General features: G+C 35.9%; 1 protein-coding gene across 1 annotated transcript in view; it reads right to left on the reverse strand.

The window, feature by feature from the left end:
• LOC130233551 (protein SON-like) overlaps nucleotides 1-18,232 on the reverse strand; it is a 28,412-nt gene that overhangs the window by 9,184 nt on the left and 996 nt on the right. Inside the window, 9 exon segments of the mRNA XM_056463650.1 lie at nucleotides 6,403-6,519; nucleotides 8,554-8,664; nucleotides 8,738-8,956; nucleotides 10,809-10,940; nucleotides 12,148-12,191; nucleotides 12,194-12,523; nucleotides 13,430-14,868; nucleotides 16,116-16,287; nucleotides 16,367-16,449. Coding sequence (XP_056319625.1) covers nucleotides 6,403-6,519; nucleotides 8,554-8,664; nucleotides 8,738-8,956; nucleotides 10,809-10,940; nucleotides 12,148-12,191; nucleotides 12,194-12,523; nucleotides 13,430-14,868; nucleotides 16,116-16,287; nucleotides 16,367-16,449 — 2,647 coding nt within the window.

The following is an 18,232-nucleotide window of genomic DNA, read 5'->3' on the forward strand; positions in this document are numbered from 1 at the left end:
ATTCAGTCATTTGGAAGATGGTTTTGTCCAAACAAATTACAATTAGGAAGACATTTAGCAATTCAAAAAACATCTTAAAGGTACCATGAAATTAAAACAAAAAAAAATTTGAAGTTAGTTTCAGTGTGTTCAGGATATCTATGCTAGTGTCTTTGAAACAGTGACAAAAAAGTGAAAAAAAAAACCTTCAGTCTCTCATCAAATCTTCTGACCAATCAAATGCTCTCTAGTATCAGACTAACCACGCCCCCTTCTCATTTGCATTCAATTTGATGGCTTTGAGCTCAATCACTCTCACTGGCAGAGCTGTGAGAAAGGGGAGGAGCTACTCTATGTCCCGCCCTCTCTTCATTTTTCAGATTACGTCACTCATTAAAATTAAAAATGCACATTTCAAAGCACTTCACAGGACCTTTAATGATTAAAGTAAATTGGAAATTTAGGAGAAAATTATGGGTGTCGGTTAATTTAGGGCTGCTATATTTTTGCTGTGAAATTTAGTGTTTCAGCACTAAAACTAGCTCTTAAATCAGTGAAAAATTAGTAGATAAGAGACTCCCTAAATCCCTAAAAGTGCAAACTATACTAAAATGAAGGTTGTAAACATTTTACAGTCCATCTCAGATTTTGGAGGGATGTTTTTTATATTTGTGGTCTAAAATGAAGACTTTTTAATGATGAATTTTCTCAAAAGTTTTTATTATTTGCTTTAATTCTTGTTTAACTCTGAAAAAATACACACATAAAAATGCTGTAAAATTTTGGATCTCAAGAACCACTGGACTGAAGGGACTGATATATATATATATATATATATATATATATATATATATATATATATATATATATATATATATATATAATAAGTTCAAATTTAATAAGCCTTAATTGTAGTTTTTCCCATACTGTAAGAAATGTTTTTAAATATTATTTTACATTTATAAAAAATAATAAAAAAAGAAATTCTATATTAAATAGCAATCATATGTTCTGTAAACGCAAATTTGACTTTTTTTAACATATTTTTTTTTTATATATTTCTAAAAATATTTAAAAGCCTTTAAAATGTATTTGCTTAATTGTTTTTTTACTTTTAACAGATGATAAACACCTTTATTTAATTTAAATTTTCTTTATTTTTTCACTTGCATTTTAAAATCTTTATAAAACTATAATTATTTTTAAATGTTTATTAACATAACGTTTTAGTTTCCATTAATAAATCTGACAGACTCCTCCCCATCAGACAAACACTGTGCGCATAGTTAATAAGCACGATGACATCAACCATAGAAATAAGCTCAACCCCGTCCTCACTCTCAGCTTAAAACATCTCTATAATCCTTAGTAAAGTTTGTCTCAGCATCTTTGTGAACAGATTTTAAACTCTTACTGATATTTATGAGAACTCTTAGTGCTAAAATTAAATGTATTGTGAATACAGGCCCGGTTAAAACAAAAATAAGGGTGCAAATACTTATGCACATTACTCTTTCGGTATCATTTGAACAATTTAGATCTGGCTCTTTAAATAAAGAGTGAGCGCTAAACACAGCACACATCAGATTTCATCAAGTCTGTTGTATATCTAGGCAAAGTTTCCTATTCTGTTACACTACCCTGGACGGACCGGCTGAATTTAGTTGTGTTAATGCTACAGTACCCAAAGTTATCCAGGGTCGAAATTAAAATAGGTATTAATGTAAAGGTTTGCTAAATGTCTATCTGTGAAAATTAAGAAACACAAAAAAGCTTTCATTTTGTAAATGTAATACTTTTAATACAATACAAGGTTTTACTGTGGTTAAAGGTTTTCACAAGTCCCTAAAAACCTTATGATAATGTCACTCTAGTTATTAATCGTTTTTATAAAAAGTGACAGAAACGTCAATATGATAAAAAGCAATAATACTAAATAAATAATTACACTAGAGTTCAAAATTTGGGGTATATATATATATATATATATATGTGACCCTGGAGCACAAAACCAAAAGTCCTGAGTTCAATGGGTATAATTAAAGGAAGAGCTAACAATGCAAAGCTACTGTATATTTCTGTCCGTTTGCCTCCTGTCCCTTTATGCACCAGGCAGCAGAGTCACAAACTGTGTTTACACCTAAAAACATGTTCTTAATCCCTTAGTGCTGCGACAGCGCCACACTTGGCGGTAATGGTCCTTTTGAAGTGTCACCCACTGTATGAGTGTAAATGATCAATATTTTTATGCCAAAATCATAAGAATAAGACATATTGTAAATGTCGTAATGTAACTATATCACAATGCAATGTTTAATTAATAAATTGCATGGCTATAAGTGTAATTTGCACAACGTTAAGGGGAATTTCTAAATAAATATATTTTTAACCATGAGATTCCTGATTGAAGAATAATTACATTTCAGCCAAATATTGTCCATCCAAACAAACCACATCAATGGAAAGTTTTATCATTTGCTTTTCAGAATATAAATCTCAATTTCCAAAAGAAATGACCCTTATGACTAGTTCTGTGGTCCAGGGTATATTTATATTTTCAATCAAAAGCGTCAGTACAGATATTTATAACGGCACACAAAATTTCCATTTTAACTGCTTTCTATTCAACAAAGGATCCTGAAATAGTTTTTTATCAGTTTGCAAAATAATATTTAAACACTGATAATAATCAGAAATATATATTATATAATAAATATAAAGCATGAAATGTTTTATGGAGCATCAAGCAACACTGAAAATTGGAGAAACTATTCTAAAAACATGTTCTTAATCCCTTAGTGCTGAAAATTGGAGAAACTATTCTTAAAAAAAAAATCTGCTTTAAATTATTTATATCTTTTAATAAGACAATAATTATTCTACATCTTAAAAATAATCAGATCCTTGGTGAGCAGAAGAGACAATGTAACGACCCCAAAAATTTGAACAATAGTATACATTAATATAGTTAATTAACTACAGTCTATTAAATATGGAAGCATATGAGCGGCAAAATTAATTTTGAAATATAATATGCAAAATGCCAATGCAATATTTAAAATATATATTTTTCTGTATTTAAAATGCATTCTTCATCAAATATGTGAAGAATGAAAATTAATTATATAATTTATATTTGCCATTTACACCCACAGTTTTAATATGTAAATTACATACAAATTTTAACACTTTATACATTGAGAATACAATGAAAATATATTACCTAAATTGAACTGATGTTTGCAAAATGCATAAATTGAAGCGATATGATGCTTTAAACGTTATTTGTCCTAAATGCATTTAGACTCAGGGTTATTCTAACTTTGCACATCAAAAAAATGCCAATTTAAATACAAAAATACATATTGCTTGTACATATTTACATATTGCATTGTCATATCACAATATACAGATGAAGTCAAAATTATTTGCCCTCCTGTGAACTTCATCTTCTTTTTCAAATATTTCCTAAAAGATGTTTAACAGATTCAGGAATTTTTCACAGTATTTCCTATAATATTTTTTCTTCTGGAGAAATTTCAGCTAGAATAAGAGCAGTTTTAATTTTTTTTCAACCCCCTTAAGGTCATTATTAGCCCCCTTAAGCAATATTGGTTTTGGATTGTCTACAGAACAAACCATCGTTATACAATGACTTGCGTAATTACCATCACTTTACCCTAATTAACCTAGTTAAGCCTTTAAATGTCACTTTAAGCTGAATACTAGTATCTTGATGAAAATCTAGTCAAATATTATGTGCTGTCATTATGACAAAGAGAAAAGAAATTAGTTATTAGAGATGAGTTATTAAAACTATTATGATTAGAAATGTGTTGAAGAAATCTCTCCATTAAACAGAAATATACAGGGGACTAATAATTCTGACTTCAGCTCTACATATTTACATAATGCATTGCCATTTTGCAAATTACATTTCAAAATGAAATCTGCCTCTCATATGCTTGTGTAGTTAAATCTTGGCCTTTTCCGAAAGTGCCTCATCCAATCAGCTCTCAGGGATTCTGGATCATGATGCATCTTTCTCTACTCATTGGCTGATCCCAGGTCATTCAGAGGAGAGACTTACTTCACATCCTCTTCCTTCCTCCCCCTCTCTCATAAGACACTTTTTAGAGGAGTAAAAGCGAGACGCCATCAACGCTCCATCAATGCATCTGCTACGACAGAATTTGACAAATCACACATCTGCAGTGACCATGCTCAAGTGCTGCACCCGTTCACCTGCATCTCGCTTAAGACCAAGACAAATATTTGTCAAGTCCTGAAGCGCTTTTCTCTTTTTTTGTGTTTTGTTTTCTCTGAGCTGTGACGTCAGTAAACACACATTTGCTTTAGCCGGATTGTCTCCACAGATACACTGACGTCACTGCAAAATCAATACTTAAAGGAATAGTTCACCTCGAAATTTTAATTATCCCATTATTTATTCTTCCCTAAGCCAACCTTGGTGTATTTTACTATTTGTTTTCTGTCAGATGAACATTGTTGAAGTAGTATTACATTTTATGCTGGCTCTTCATGCCGTTTCATGGTGTTGGATTGTGGCTTTTATTTTGAAGTGCATGTATTGGTCATAAAACTAACCCATATGGATGTTTTCACAGAGTAAAGGCAGACACGTTTTTGGCAGCTGTTGTTTAAGACTGAATGGCAAAAAATAACTGCCTGGATGTACTTTATCCCACTTATTACACAAAAACGTAAACATTAGGCACAAAACAATGCATATTCGTAATAGTTATTTATTTTTAATTAAACAGAAAGCTAGTTGATGGAGTATACACTAACCTGCGCATTATTCAGACACTAGATGGCGCCAAACAGTCAAAAACGCAAAGCTGACAGAAACTAAAACAGCTGATGGAGTATACACTAACCTGCATATTATTCAGTCACAAGAAGGCGCCAAATAGTCAAAAACAGGGGCAGTGTGGCGCCATCTAGTGTGTGAATAATGCGCAGGTTAGTGTATACTCCATCAGCTGTTTTTGTTTCTGTCAGCTTTGCATGTTTGACTGTTTGGCGCCATCTAGTAACAGAATAATGTGCAGGTTAGCGTATACTGCAGCTGTTTTAGTTTCTGTCAGCTTTGTGTTTTTGACTGTTTGGCGCCATCTTGTGTCTGAATAATGCACAGGTTAGTGTATACTCCATCAGCTGTTTTAGTTTCTGTCAGCTTTTTGTTTCTGACTATTTGGCACCATCTAGTGTCTGAATAATGCGCAGGTTAGTGTATACTCCATCAGCTGTTTTTGTTTCTGTCAGCTTTGCATGTTTGACTGTTTGGCACCATCTAGTAACAGAATAATGTGCAGGTTAGCGTATACTGCAGCTGTTTTAGTTTCTGTCCGCTTTGCGTTTTTGACTGTTTGGCGCCATCTAGTATCTGAATAATGTGCAGGTTAGTGTATACTCCATCAGCTGTTTAGTTTCTGTCAGCTTTGTGTTTCTGATTATTTGGCACCCTCTAGTGTCTGAATAATGCGCAGGTTAGTTTATACTCCATCAGCTGTTTTGTTTCAGTCAGCTTTCCATGCTTGACTGTTTGGCACCATCTAGTGTCTGAATAATGTCCAGGTCAGTGTGTACTCCAACTTTACTCGGCCCGTTTTGTTTTTGTAAGCTTTGCATTTAATTAAACATTTGATCAACTATTACAGTCCAGAAGAATGTTTTGTGTCAAATTTTTTTGTTGTGTGGCACGCAACTGTGTAAAAAGCGAGAAAAAGTATATCCAGGAGAACGTTTGCACAGAATAAACTCTTCAGTCTTATACAACAGTGCTCTGCTTAATGTCAGGCTGTGATTTTTTAATAATTAGAAACATTTGTTACAAAAACACATAACTCTGGTTCATTAAAACATGCGTTAACCCCCTGGCAGGTTATGGGTTAGTTTGACGACTTATGACTTCAAAATAAAAGCCACTATCCAACACTATTTAACTACTAAATTCTACTATTAAGAGCCAGGATAAAATGTAAAACTACACCGACTGTACACAGAGGTTGAGGGCGAGTAAATTATGTGGTAATTTCAGTTTTGGGTGAATTACTTCCTTTAATATACTAAAAGCTTGGACTATCAGTCTGATCGGGTACACCAGTTGGCAAAGCAACCCCAGATGACATTTTCAATAGAAGAGGATGATGGGTATTTTGAGTTTTAGTGTATTTCAGGATCTACTTTACCCTCTGCAAACGACGTGAGCATTTGTCACAACAATGCAAAAATCTACATTATGCACAATAGGTCAAAATGGTCTACGCCAACTTGCATGAGGAAATCTTTATGATGGTTGGGCATTAAACACACATATATGATGCAAAACACAAAGCATTGAGCACAGTATATGTCCGCCATCATTGTAGGAGTGGTGTCGTCGACTCATGGCTTTACCTTCTTGATCCAGGCCTGCGGGCCGCTGTTGGAGAGCTCGTCCGATGAGAGCACCTGAGCACCTGTCGAACCTGTGAAGAGGCCAGGAATGGTGTTGGATTGAGCCCACGCATCCACCTGTTAAGAGATAATTAGCGGATATTAGAGTTGCACAATAAACCCTTTTCACATGACTGTTATGACACGTTTAAAAGTTCTGAAAGTCTTGATAACACCATCGGGGAGTTTTTCTGTTATTATTTCAGCAAATAGGATTGTGAATAAATGATTTGTTGTACTCTACCATTCACTGCCCCTTTGGGTTTACCAACTATGACCACTTCCAATGCAGAGAAACCCGAAAATGGTGCATTTATCAAAAAATTATCATTACTACAAGAATAATCTATGCAATATTCATCTCGCAGAGAAGTGCAATAAATCAAGTTGAATGTAGGTGCCGCATGCATAGGTTGTCTAAATCTGACCAATCAGAGGAGGCCTTCACTATCTTTATACCCACCTCTTCACTAGGTGCTGTTAGCTGTACCTATTGCTAAAGTAAACATTGAGGGTGCACTCACACTGTTATCCGAACCGTGCCCAGGCGCATTTCCTGGATCGTTTGAGAAATGCGAGTGCTCTGAATCGGGCTCAGGCATGGTTCAGTTGAGCCCGAAACCACGACAAGACATGACTTTTAAGGGACTGTTTCATATTGATTTATTAATTATTCTTACTGTTCAATGAACGTAAACTGTGGTAGATTATTAAAGACACAAACACCTCACTGCACCTTTAGCATACCTCCTAATTCCTGCAGCAGGAGGACTTCATGATAATTTATGAGCGTCAAAAGTGGTGGACCTGTTCGGCAAAATATTTGACTGCGTGTCACTGCATCCCAAATGACTAAAATGATATAAAGAAATCTCCACTGTGCTGAGTGAGAGTGCTTCTTAAACTAAACAGCGCATCATCGATGACGCAAGCGTGCTCAGGCTCGAATGCAGTATGAGTGTGGGCCGTCTGGGGAGATGGGAGCGGGACAAGCATGCTTAGGCCCGGTTTAAGGCAACTGTACATGTTGTGAGTACGCCCTAATGCTGGGAGATTGACAGCCAATAACAATCACAATTTCCACCAAGGGTTTTGGTAAATCGTGGTGTTTTAAAGTCTAAATGTTTCCGCTTTGACATAATTATTTTTATATTTAATTAGCTCATAAAAATATCTATAACCATTTTTTTTAGTATGATCATTGCATATATATATATATATACACACACACACACACACATATATACATATATATATATACACATATATATATATATACAGAAAATGAATAACATACATACATACATACATATATATATATATATATATATATATATATATATATATATATATATATATATATATATATATATATATATATATATATATATATACATATATATATATACATATATATATATACATATATATATATACATATATATATATACATATATATATATATATACATATATATATATATATATACATATATATATATATATATATACAATATATATATACACATATATATATATATATATATATATATATATATATATATATATATATATATATATATATATATATGTTATTCTTTTTTTATTGCTGCTAAAATAGCATTTTGCAAGTTAATTATATTGTAAGAACAAAAATATTGCATATTTTCCCAGTATCGTGCAGACATACTGAATATGAGATATTGACCTTATTCTGCAATCCCAATACTGATCTTTTAATGATTAATTGTGTAGGTTTACACTAAATGCATGAATGCAGGCTAAGCAAGATGAGAAAAAAAACTTTAATAACCTAAAAAATCCTTTAGGTGCCTCCACAACTTCTTCCATCATCATTATATTTTACAGGGAAGATAAAATGTTGTCATTCATGCGATTTGAATATTGATGTCTCTACAATAGTTATAAATTTAGGAATAATCTACAAGTAAAAAAAAAAGGTTATTAATCTGCAGGTCACGTGCGTTCAGAACCATGGGTTGTGATCCATACAAAAAAACTGTAATAAGTATACTTAAAATATACACAACACTTCGGTGAGGCTTTTTTGATTTATAGTCCCTGTAGAGCCTGTTCCTCAAGATAAACGCACCTGCTCCTGGGCCCGGTTCAGCATGCACATGGCATTGATGTCGAAGGGGTTTTCTGCCAGCCTCTTCTGTGCGACGGCTCTCTCGCTGACAGCCAGCGTAATGTCCACAGGCTACAAAACAAAGACAAAAGCTTATTTCAGGTCCAAGCTTATAGCGGATGCATTTCAGGAACCAAACACTGACTTGAGAAGGAGCTTCAGGAAAGACACTGTCGCTGTCCTTGCTGGTTTCCTCAGTCGTTGATGAACTGGATGCAGACGTTTTTTCTGCTTTCTTCTCCACCGGCACCCATTCTCCATAGGCTCCATCTCCCTCCTTCTTTCTGTGCTGAGAGCCAGACGACACTGGGAACTCCTTAGCAAAGGCTGCTTCTGTTCGGACGCCCGGCTTTATTGAGGTGTTCTGGAGGAGAAGAGGATTAATGGCAGAGAGAGATGATAAAATCAGCATCAGTTCAATAACTTTTTAAAGGGGGGCTATTATGCCCCTTTTAACAAGATGTAAAATAAGTCTCTGATGTCCCCTAAAGTGTGTATGTGAAGTTTGAGCTTAAAAAAACACACACAAACAATGTTTTATAACTCTTTGAAACTGATGCTTTTAGGGTTTGAGCCTGATTGTGGCATTTTGGTGACTGTCGCTTTAAATTCAAATGAGATTGTGCTGTTTTCAAAAGAGGGCGGAGCTACAAATGCCTATGTGTCAGCATAGTGTCAGGTTCAAAAACAGGGATAATGTCCTACACTGATGTAATTTGATGATAGCACTGGTTATTTAAATGCAATTGCTTTCACAATTAAATATCCATTATTGACAAAACTAACTAACTAACTAACTATAAATATATATATATATATATATATATATATATATATATATATATATATATATATATATATATATATATATATATATATGGTCACACTTTATTTTGATGGTCCATTTGTTGAATTTAAGTTATATTGCAACTAATTCTCATTAGATTATAAGTAGACTGTTAGGCTGGAGTTAGAGTAAGGTTTGGGGTTATTTTAAGTTGACATGTACTTGAAAAGTTTCTTATAGTTTCTTATCTATATATATATATATATATATATATATATATATATATATATATATATATATATATATATATATATATATATATATATATTTTTTTTTTTATACATATATTTTATATATGTATATATATATATATATTTTATGTAAAAACATAAAAATATATTGAAATATATATTTAATATCGAATCAAATGCTCTTAGTTTACCCTCTAATTTGGTTAAATATTAAGTGTCTGCATAACATGTATTTTTTTTTCAAATTGTCAATATTTTAGTTTTCTTCTATTTTGAGCTGTGCTAAACATGAGACTATAAAATAATAGTTTTTCTTTTATTTTTTACAAATGCTCATTAAAATGCATCAAAATATAATTTTATTTTATTGAAAATACAATAAAAGAATCTTTAAAATAAAGTTCATTTCAACACGTTATAATACATTTGAGGTAAAATGCAAGCTTAATGACCCCCAACATAAAAATTCTTAAAAACAGTGCTCTTAAATTAATAATTTAGATAATAAATATGTAATAGCTAACTTTAAAAAAAAATCCAACTTAAAAAGACAAGCTTTTGATGTAAAATGAAACAAAAAACTAAATCAATGCTACAAGTGAATGAAGGCGTGTAAGACAGCACTCTCCCTGATTGCATCACCCATTATTGCTGTATATTTATTTTATTTTTTAAATATCTTATTTTATACAATTTTGCTGTTTATTTATTATTTTTGTTTCTTGTCTTTACTGTTTTTTTATCATTACTGTTAATATACTAGAAAGTGTATTTAGGGGTTTTTAAGTGGGTTTATATATAAAAAAATATCTATATGTAGTATAAACAATATCTGTACTTGGCATAAATACAAAGGGAAAAAAAACAAGTGAATGAAGGCATCATCACAGTTTTATATTATATACAGAATACAAAACAAATGCTTATTTTATGATATCTAAAAGTAAAAAGATTGTACAATTAAATATAAATAAAGAAATTAATTAATTAAAGAAATACATTAAATTAATAATAATTAAATTAATAAAGTAAAGAAATAAAATGTTTTAAAGCAAATCATGTGCGGAATAATTTATATGCTATTTAATTATTAAAATCTTCCATTAAAAGTATGAATAACTAATATGAATCAGTAGTGTGAATAAGTGCAGTGACGTGAAAAAACGTGCGTCTCTTACCCCAAGACTGAATGCAATGCCCTTATTCTCCTTAAGAGAAGCTCCGAACAGCTTCTCATCCTCCTCATCATCCGACACATGTGGTTTAGCGATGGCCATCTCTTCCTTACTCTCAGCAATTTTCTTGCATCTCTGAAGAATTAAATAAAAATGTTAAGTGCACATCAAGTTAATGATGGGAGAAACAACGCGTTTTAAAATATCGAAACAGTTAAACAAGTTGCTTTGCAGAATGATTCACTGTTTCCAAGTATTCAAAACACTAAATGCTAGCGACACCTGCTGGTCAGATTCGTGTAAATGCAGCAAAAGCACTTATTTAAAGGTGACCTATTATGTCCCTTTTTACGAGATGTAAAATAAGTCTCTGACATCCCTAGAACGTGTGTGAAGTTTGAAGTGTTGTGATCCGGCACGGTACCAGAATACTTTAAGCCCTGCAGCTTTTACAACCATAGATAGATACAACGGAGCGAAGATAAAAGTGAAATAACAGCACTTACGATCACAGAAATTGAATAATCAATAATCAGTCTTCATTACATCAATTTAAAATACCATGTCTTTAAAGACGATGAACTTTCATTCCATTATGGTCAAACTTTGCAATAACTCAACATTGCAGATCCTGTGATGTGACTATTGTGGATGCGCATGTTGCAGTTTCGATGCATAATGAACAGCGCTGCTTATTTAACTTTTATCTTTGCTCTGTTGTAATTTATTATGATTTATGCAAACGCACTGCATAGGAAAACGCTTGATCATCACAATCAATCTAAACCAGGGGTCACCAAACTTGTTCCTGGAGGGCAGATTTTAGCTCCAACTCTAATCAAACACACCTGAACAAGCTAATCAAGGGGTTACTAGGTATACTTGAAACATCCAAGCAGGTGTGTTGAGGCAAGTTGGAGCTAAACTCTGCAGGGACACTGGCCCTCCAGGACCGAGATTGGTGACCCCTGATCTAAATGAAGGAATTCTTTCGAAATACAGCTATTATTTAATTAAAATTGTATTTATATAACTATCTATATCGCAGAATAGCAAAATATTGCAGTGTTAAATTGTTCCAATATCATGCAGCCCTAATTACAACCAGAAATAAGTACAATAGAGCAAAGACAAAAGAGAAATAACAGCCTTTATGGGTACAGAAATCGAATAATCTAATGTAAAATCACAATGCAGTCTTCATCGTATAAATTCGAAATATTATGGCTTTAAACATTACTTGATACATGACATGGCTTAAAAACTGCAATAACTCAACACTGCAGATGCAATGATGTGGATGCGCACATTGCAATATCGATGCAGAATGATTCGCTCTTACCTCTGTTAGCTCTTTAATGCTGAAGCTGTTCGCCTGCTTTGTGACTTTCTTTTGGCCTCTTCAATACTGGCGAGGTTTGGTGTGGCAGAAGACGGTGGTTTGTTGACGATGGTGGGCAACGGGGCCAATTGTGGGAAAGAGGCTAAGGCACCGATGCTGGACAGAGCGGCAGTCATGGTGGCGGCAGTCATGCTTGCCACAGCAGCATTCATAGCCATGTTCGGCATTACTGGCAAAGACAAGGACGCGGAGTTTGCGTTTGGCAAGGGCAGCTGAAGAATAGCTCTGGGTCTGAGACTGTCCGGGATGGGTACACCAGCTTTGGCACACATGGCAGCAGCGTTAGCCTTCGCTATTTCCAGCAACTGATCCTTATCTGGATTTCAAAACAGAGAGAAGAGCAGAGGAATAAACTGGTCAAAATGTGGAATGAGCATGGGACGATAACCGGTTTCAAGGTTTATTCAATATGGAAACTATTTCATCAGATGAATTGAATATCTCTATTTGGAAATAATGAATAGCTTTAGAGTGAATCATGCATTAAACATAATAAACAATCTACGAGCATAGATCAACACAACAGAGACAAAGATACAAATGAAATGAACAGTGTTTTATGGTTTTCTGTGGAGTCAGTATTCAGGTACAGTAAAGGGGCACTCACATTTCGCTACCCAAACTATGTCCGGGCGCATTCTCCGGTTTGTTTGACAAGTGTGAGTGCTCTGAATCAGTCTCACTGTTCAATGAACGCAAACTGCATCCCAAATGACTCCACTGGGCTGCGCTTCTCTTCTTTTAAACTGAACAGCGCATCATTGATGACGTAAGCATGCTCGGCTCGGATGCAATGCGAGTACAGGCCGTCGGGTCAGAGGGGAGGGGGGACAAGCGTGCTTCAGCCTGGTTTAAGGCAACTGTACATAGTGTGAGTACACCCTAAGAACTTTTAGATATTTGAACTAGAAACAATACAAAGAAAAGCATTTATTTGCATTGTGATTATTCGATTTCTGTATCTGAATACTGTTAGACTCCCCTGAAAATCATCAAACTATCTTGTAAAACTGTATTTATATCGCAATATTTATTGGAGAAAGATAAAATATCGCAATATCAGATTTTTCCAATATCGTGCAGCCCTATATCCAAGGTTATCGTACCATCAGAATCTTATACCTGCCAATGCCTAATGTTGAAAGGATATATTGATATATTCCTAAAACTACACATTTCATAACTTCAAACATTTAAAATAACTTAAAAAATATCTGTGTACCAAGTTCTGTAAGTCGTGGAGGAGTCTTGCTGGTGCTCCGTCGAGTTCTGGATGTGGATCTTTTCTTCCGGAGAATGAGCACCGGAGACCGGCTGGGCTCCCGTTTCCATCGGTCCCTCTGACTCAGACTTCCGAATCCTCTTCTCCATCTCGAACCCGACCGGGATCTCCTCCTCGAACGCGAGCGCGACCTCTTTCTCGATTTGGAGCGTCTACTTCTGTCAGGAGTTCGGGATTTCTTCCTTCGGCCCTGCGAACGAGACCTCGACCTTTTCTTCTTTGGTGACTTTGATTTTGAGCGTTTGCTCCTCGTCCTGGACTTGTGTGATTTTCTTTCAGAAGACTTCGACCTGGATTTTCTCTTTTTGGAAGCTGATCGTTTGGATCTGGAGGAGGTTTTTGGATTGGGAGATTTTGATGAGTTGGCTGAAGTCTCTGTGGTGGTTGTTGGATTCGCGCTGGGTTCTTTCTTGTCAGGATTGGCAGAACACTCTGGATCAATTTTGAGCGTTGACGGTTCTTCATGCACACTGGCCATTTCCAAAGGCACCTCAGGTGTAATGCACTTTTGGGAAGACTTGGGTGGTTCTGCCAACAAGGGAATTGGACGCCAAGAACCGGAGGCGCCAACAGTGTTAAATCCAGCATTGGGAGCAGCGTCAATCAAAGTGCACTCAGAGTTCACAGTTAGATTTTCTCCATCTTTATTTGTGTCAGAACTTTTATTACTGTCCACAGCATGATTCTTTGATTCATTTTCAATCGGTCTATCTTTTGATTTTGAAACGGACCTTGATTTTGGAGATTTGCTTCTGCTTTGAGATTTACTCCTACATCGTGGAGAGCGTGACCTAGATGCAGACTTTCTGTTCCTTCTCAAGATCACAACAGACCTGGATCTCGTTCGTCTGGAGCGTGACCTGGATCTTGAATGTTTCCTTTTCACAGAACGAGACCTGGATCGATCCTTGCGTCTCTTTGACCTTGATCTGCTTCTCTCTCTAGGCTGATGAGAACTCTTTTTGGAGTTATTTCTAGAGCGTGAGGTTGACTTCGAACGCCGCTGTCGTTTCGCAGACCGTGATCTGGATCTGTGTCCTGACCTCCGTTTTGGTGATCTAGATCTGCTTCCTCTGGAGACATCCTTACTTTTAGATGCTCTGCTGGAGCTTCCTTTCTTTTCCTTGGGTCTTTCTTTTTCTGTGCTTTTGCGGACCGAAGTCTCCATCTTGGGAATAATGTCGGGTAGCTCCTGAGGCTTATCAACAGCAGATTTGTCTTTGAGCTCAGTCTTACCTGCTGACTTTGTATTGTCACTAGAAGGTTTTGATTCAGATTCAGAATCCGATGCTGAAGAGCTTTCGGATCGAGAGCCTGACCTCTTGGCTTTGTCGGCATCTTTGCTCTTTTTCTTCTTCTTTCGCTTCTTTTTCTTTCCGCTTCAGATAACACAAAATCAAAGAGAAGAATTAGCAGATTACGAACAAAGAGTATGCCAACAATCACAAAGACACCCTTTAAAGGCACAATATGCAAATGTTTTTCATTAAAATATACCAAAAACACTAGAACAATGTTATACAGCGAGAGCAATACGTTTTCAACATGTCACCATTTTTCTCAGAAAACATATTTCTAAAGGTGCTGCTGACTTGAAATTTTCACCGGATGTAACAACCAAATAAATCCATATATGAAAAGAAAACAAAAGTAATTAGTTTACAAATTAAGTCTTATGTAATAAAATAAAATGACGCAGGAAAAAAGTATTAAACACATGAAGGAAGGGAGATGTAATTCAGCAGTGAAAGCCCAGACAGCAGCAGAAATCTCTCAGTAGTTCATCAGCAACCCTCAGTGTAAATGAATATCCGCTGCTTCACTGTGATGTTCAGACCCCACTGCGTTAACTGCATCAGCTAAACTCTCCCACTCTATCTTTTTTCTTTTGTTATTAATTCCGGAGGACAAACCTGCAAATAACACAATTTTTATCTGGTCTACCTCCGAAAGGAGCACCTCCAATTCACATTCTGTGAAGTTTCTCTTTGCTTGCTTTTTTGTTTGGTTTTGCCAAAATAGACTCATTACCATATTTATTAGGGGGAGGAGGCAGGGAGGGGTTTTGCGCTCATGCACGTGCGCTCAGTTTCACGTTAATTTGGTTGTACAAAGAGAATATGCGTGGGATTCAGCGTACGCAGTGTTTTATACATCTGAATTTTTTACTGTGTATGCACATTTACAGCTTTGTCTGTACGCAATGTTTTGGTATTGATTCAACGCAAGTCTTCGTACATGAGGCCCCTGGTGAGCAAAATAAGTACATTTTCCATCCCACTAAAGGCTTCTTTCTCATGATGTAGTTCAACAAAAGATATACCACATGACCTCGCATTGTTTCCATGTCACTTCTCGTGCGTGTTTGGTTTTAAGACGTAGTTTGGACAAACTTGTCTGTGATTCTCCTTTTGTTAATCATGCAGTGTGAACCCCCCCCCCCCCTGTCGCTGGTCCATCTTGCAGTGCAAACAAAGCAGCGACGAAACGCTAGCCCAGATCGTCACACAGTGTGAAAACATCTGTGCCGCGACTACTTTGAAAATCGTGCAGTCCGAACTCCGCATTACTGTAAATTTACAGCATTACGTATATTTTGTAAGTGAAAAAGATCTGCATCACACACCTTTCTTGGTTCTGCTTGTCAGACTCCGTGTCTGAGCTGCTGCCTTTTCCTTCTTTGCGTTTCTTTCTCTTCTTTTTGCTCTTGTGTTTTTTGTGCTTTTTACTTTTCCTGTGTTTAGTGCTAGTGTCCTCTTTACCGTGGTCATCTTGGACGTCAATATGTGTGACTTTATCTGTAGTGAAGACAAGCATGTATTAGTGAGCGGATATATGACAGAAAGCAGAAATAAGGTAAACGTAGTGAAGACTGACCTGTTGGTGAGTTTGTTTTGTCTTCATTAATTTTATCTTCTTTTGTCTCTGTCACAGGTTCAGGCTGTGGCTCATCTGTAACACTGAATGACAAACATTTTTGAACTAATTAGAGACACAGTTTAGAGACAAAATGATCAGCTTTTCTAATAACTCATTTATTTTGTCTTTGCCATGATAACAGCACATAATATTTGACAACATACTAGTGTTCAGCCTAATGTGCAATTTAAGGGTCTCCCTAGGTTAATTAGGATAAATACTTGGACAACAGTGGTTTGTTCTGTAGCAATTTGAACAAAAAAAAATCAGTTTTTATGACAAGCAGTGGAACATTATTTCACCCATTTATTTGGATTTTTTGTTATGTATGAGCTTTTCAAACTATTTTATACACTCACTGGCCGCTTTATTAGGTACACCTTACTAGTACCAGGTTGGACCCCATTTTGCCTTCAGAACTGCCTTAATCCTTCATGGAATAGATTCAAAAAGGTACTGGAAATATTCCTCAGAGATTTTGCTCCATATTGACATGATAGCCACACACAGATTTGTTGGCTGCACATCCATGATGCCAATCTCCCGTTCCACTACATCCCAAAGGTGCTCTATTGGATTGAGAGCTGGTGACTGTGGAGGCCATTTGAGTACAGTGAACTCATTGTCATGTTCAAGAAACCAGTCTGAGATGATTGGCGCTTTATGACATGGTGCGTTATCCTGCTGGAAGTAGCCATCAGAAGATGGAGACACTGTGCTCATAAAGGGATGGACATGGTCAGCAACAATACTCAGGTAGGCTGTGGTGTTGACACGATGCTCAATTGATACTAATGGGCACAAAGTGTGCCAAGAAAATCTCCCCCACACCATTACACCACCACCACCAGCCTGAACTACTGATACAAGGCAGGATGGATCCATGCTTTCATGTTGTTGATGTCAAATTCTGAGCCGAGCATCTGAATGTGGCAGCAGAAATGGAGACTCATCAGACCAGGCAACGTTTCTCCAATCTTCTATTGTCCAGTTTTGGTGAGCCTGTGTGAATTGTAGCCTCAGTTTCCTGTTCTTAGCTGACAGGAGCGGCACCCGGTGTGGTCTTCTGCTGCTGTAGCCCATCCGCCTCAAGGTTGGACGTGTTGTGTGTTCAGAGATGCTCTTCTGCAGACCTCGGTTGTAACGAGTGCTTATTTGAGTTACTGTTGCCTTTTTATCAGCTGGAACCAGTCTGGCCATTCTCCTCTGACATCAACAAGGCATTTGCGCCCACAGAACTGTCGCTCACTGGATATTTCCTCTTTGATGGTTGTGCGTGAAAATCCCAGTAGATCAGCAGTTTCTGAAATACTCAGACCAGCCCGTCTGGCACCAACAAGCATGCCACGTTCAAAGTCACTTAAATCCCCTTTCTTCCCCATTCTGATGCTAGCTTTGAACTGCAGCAGATCGTCTTGACCATGTCTACATGCCTAAATGCATTGAGTTGCTGCCATGTGATTGGCTGATTGGAAATGTGCGCTAACGAGCAGTTGGACAGGTGTACCTAATAAAGTGGCCGGTAAGTGTATATAAAACACTACATATCACAAAGACTGTTTCAAAAATAAATGCTAAATGAATCAATTATGAACTCCATACATACAACATACATGTAAAGACGCTCTCATATTGTTAGTTTTTTCATATCAGTAATTTATTCTGAATATTATTTTAACTGAGCTTCAGATGAAGTAAATCAATAAACTGAATAAAGTTAATAATTCTGTCACAGCGTCACTATCCGACAACTACTTCAAAAGGTCACATAGTTATGGAGTAAGTTATGGAGTATATAATTATCAGTTGAGGTAAAGATTATTT

The sequence above is a fragment of the Danio aesculapii genome, chromosome 1 (genome assembly GCF_903798145.1).
Source record: "Danio aesculapii chromosome 1, fDanAes4.1, whole genome shotgun sequence".
Taxonomy (NCBI): Eukaryota; Metazoa; Chordata; class Actinopteri; order Cypriniformes; family Danionidae; genus Danio; species Danio aesculapii.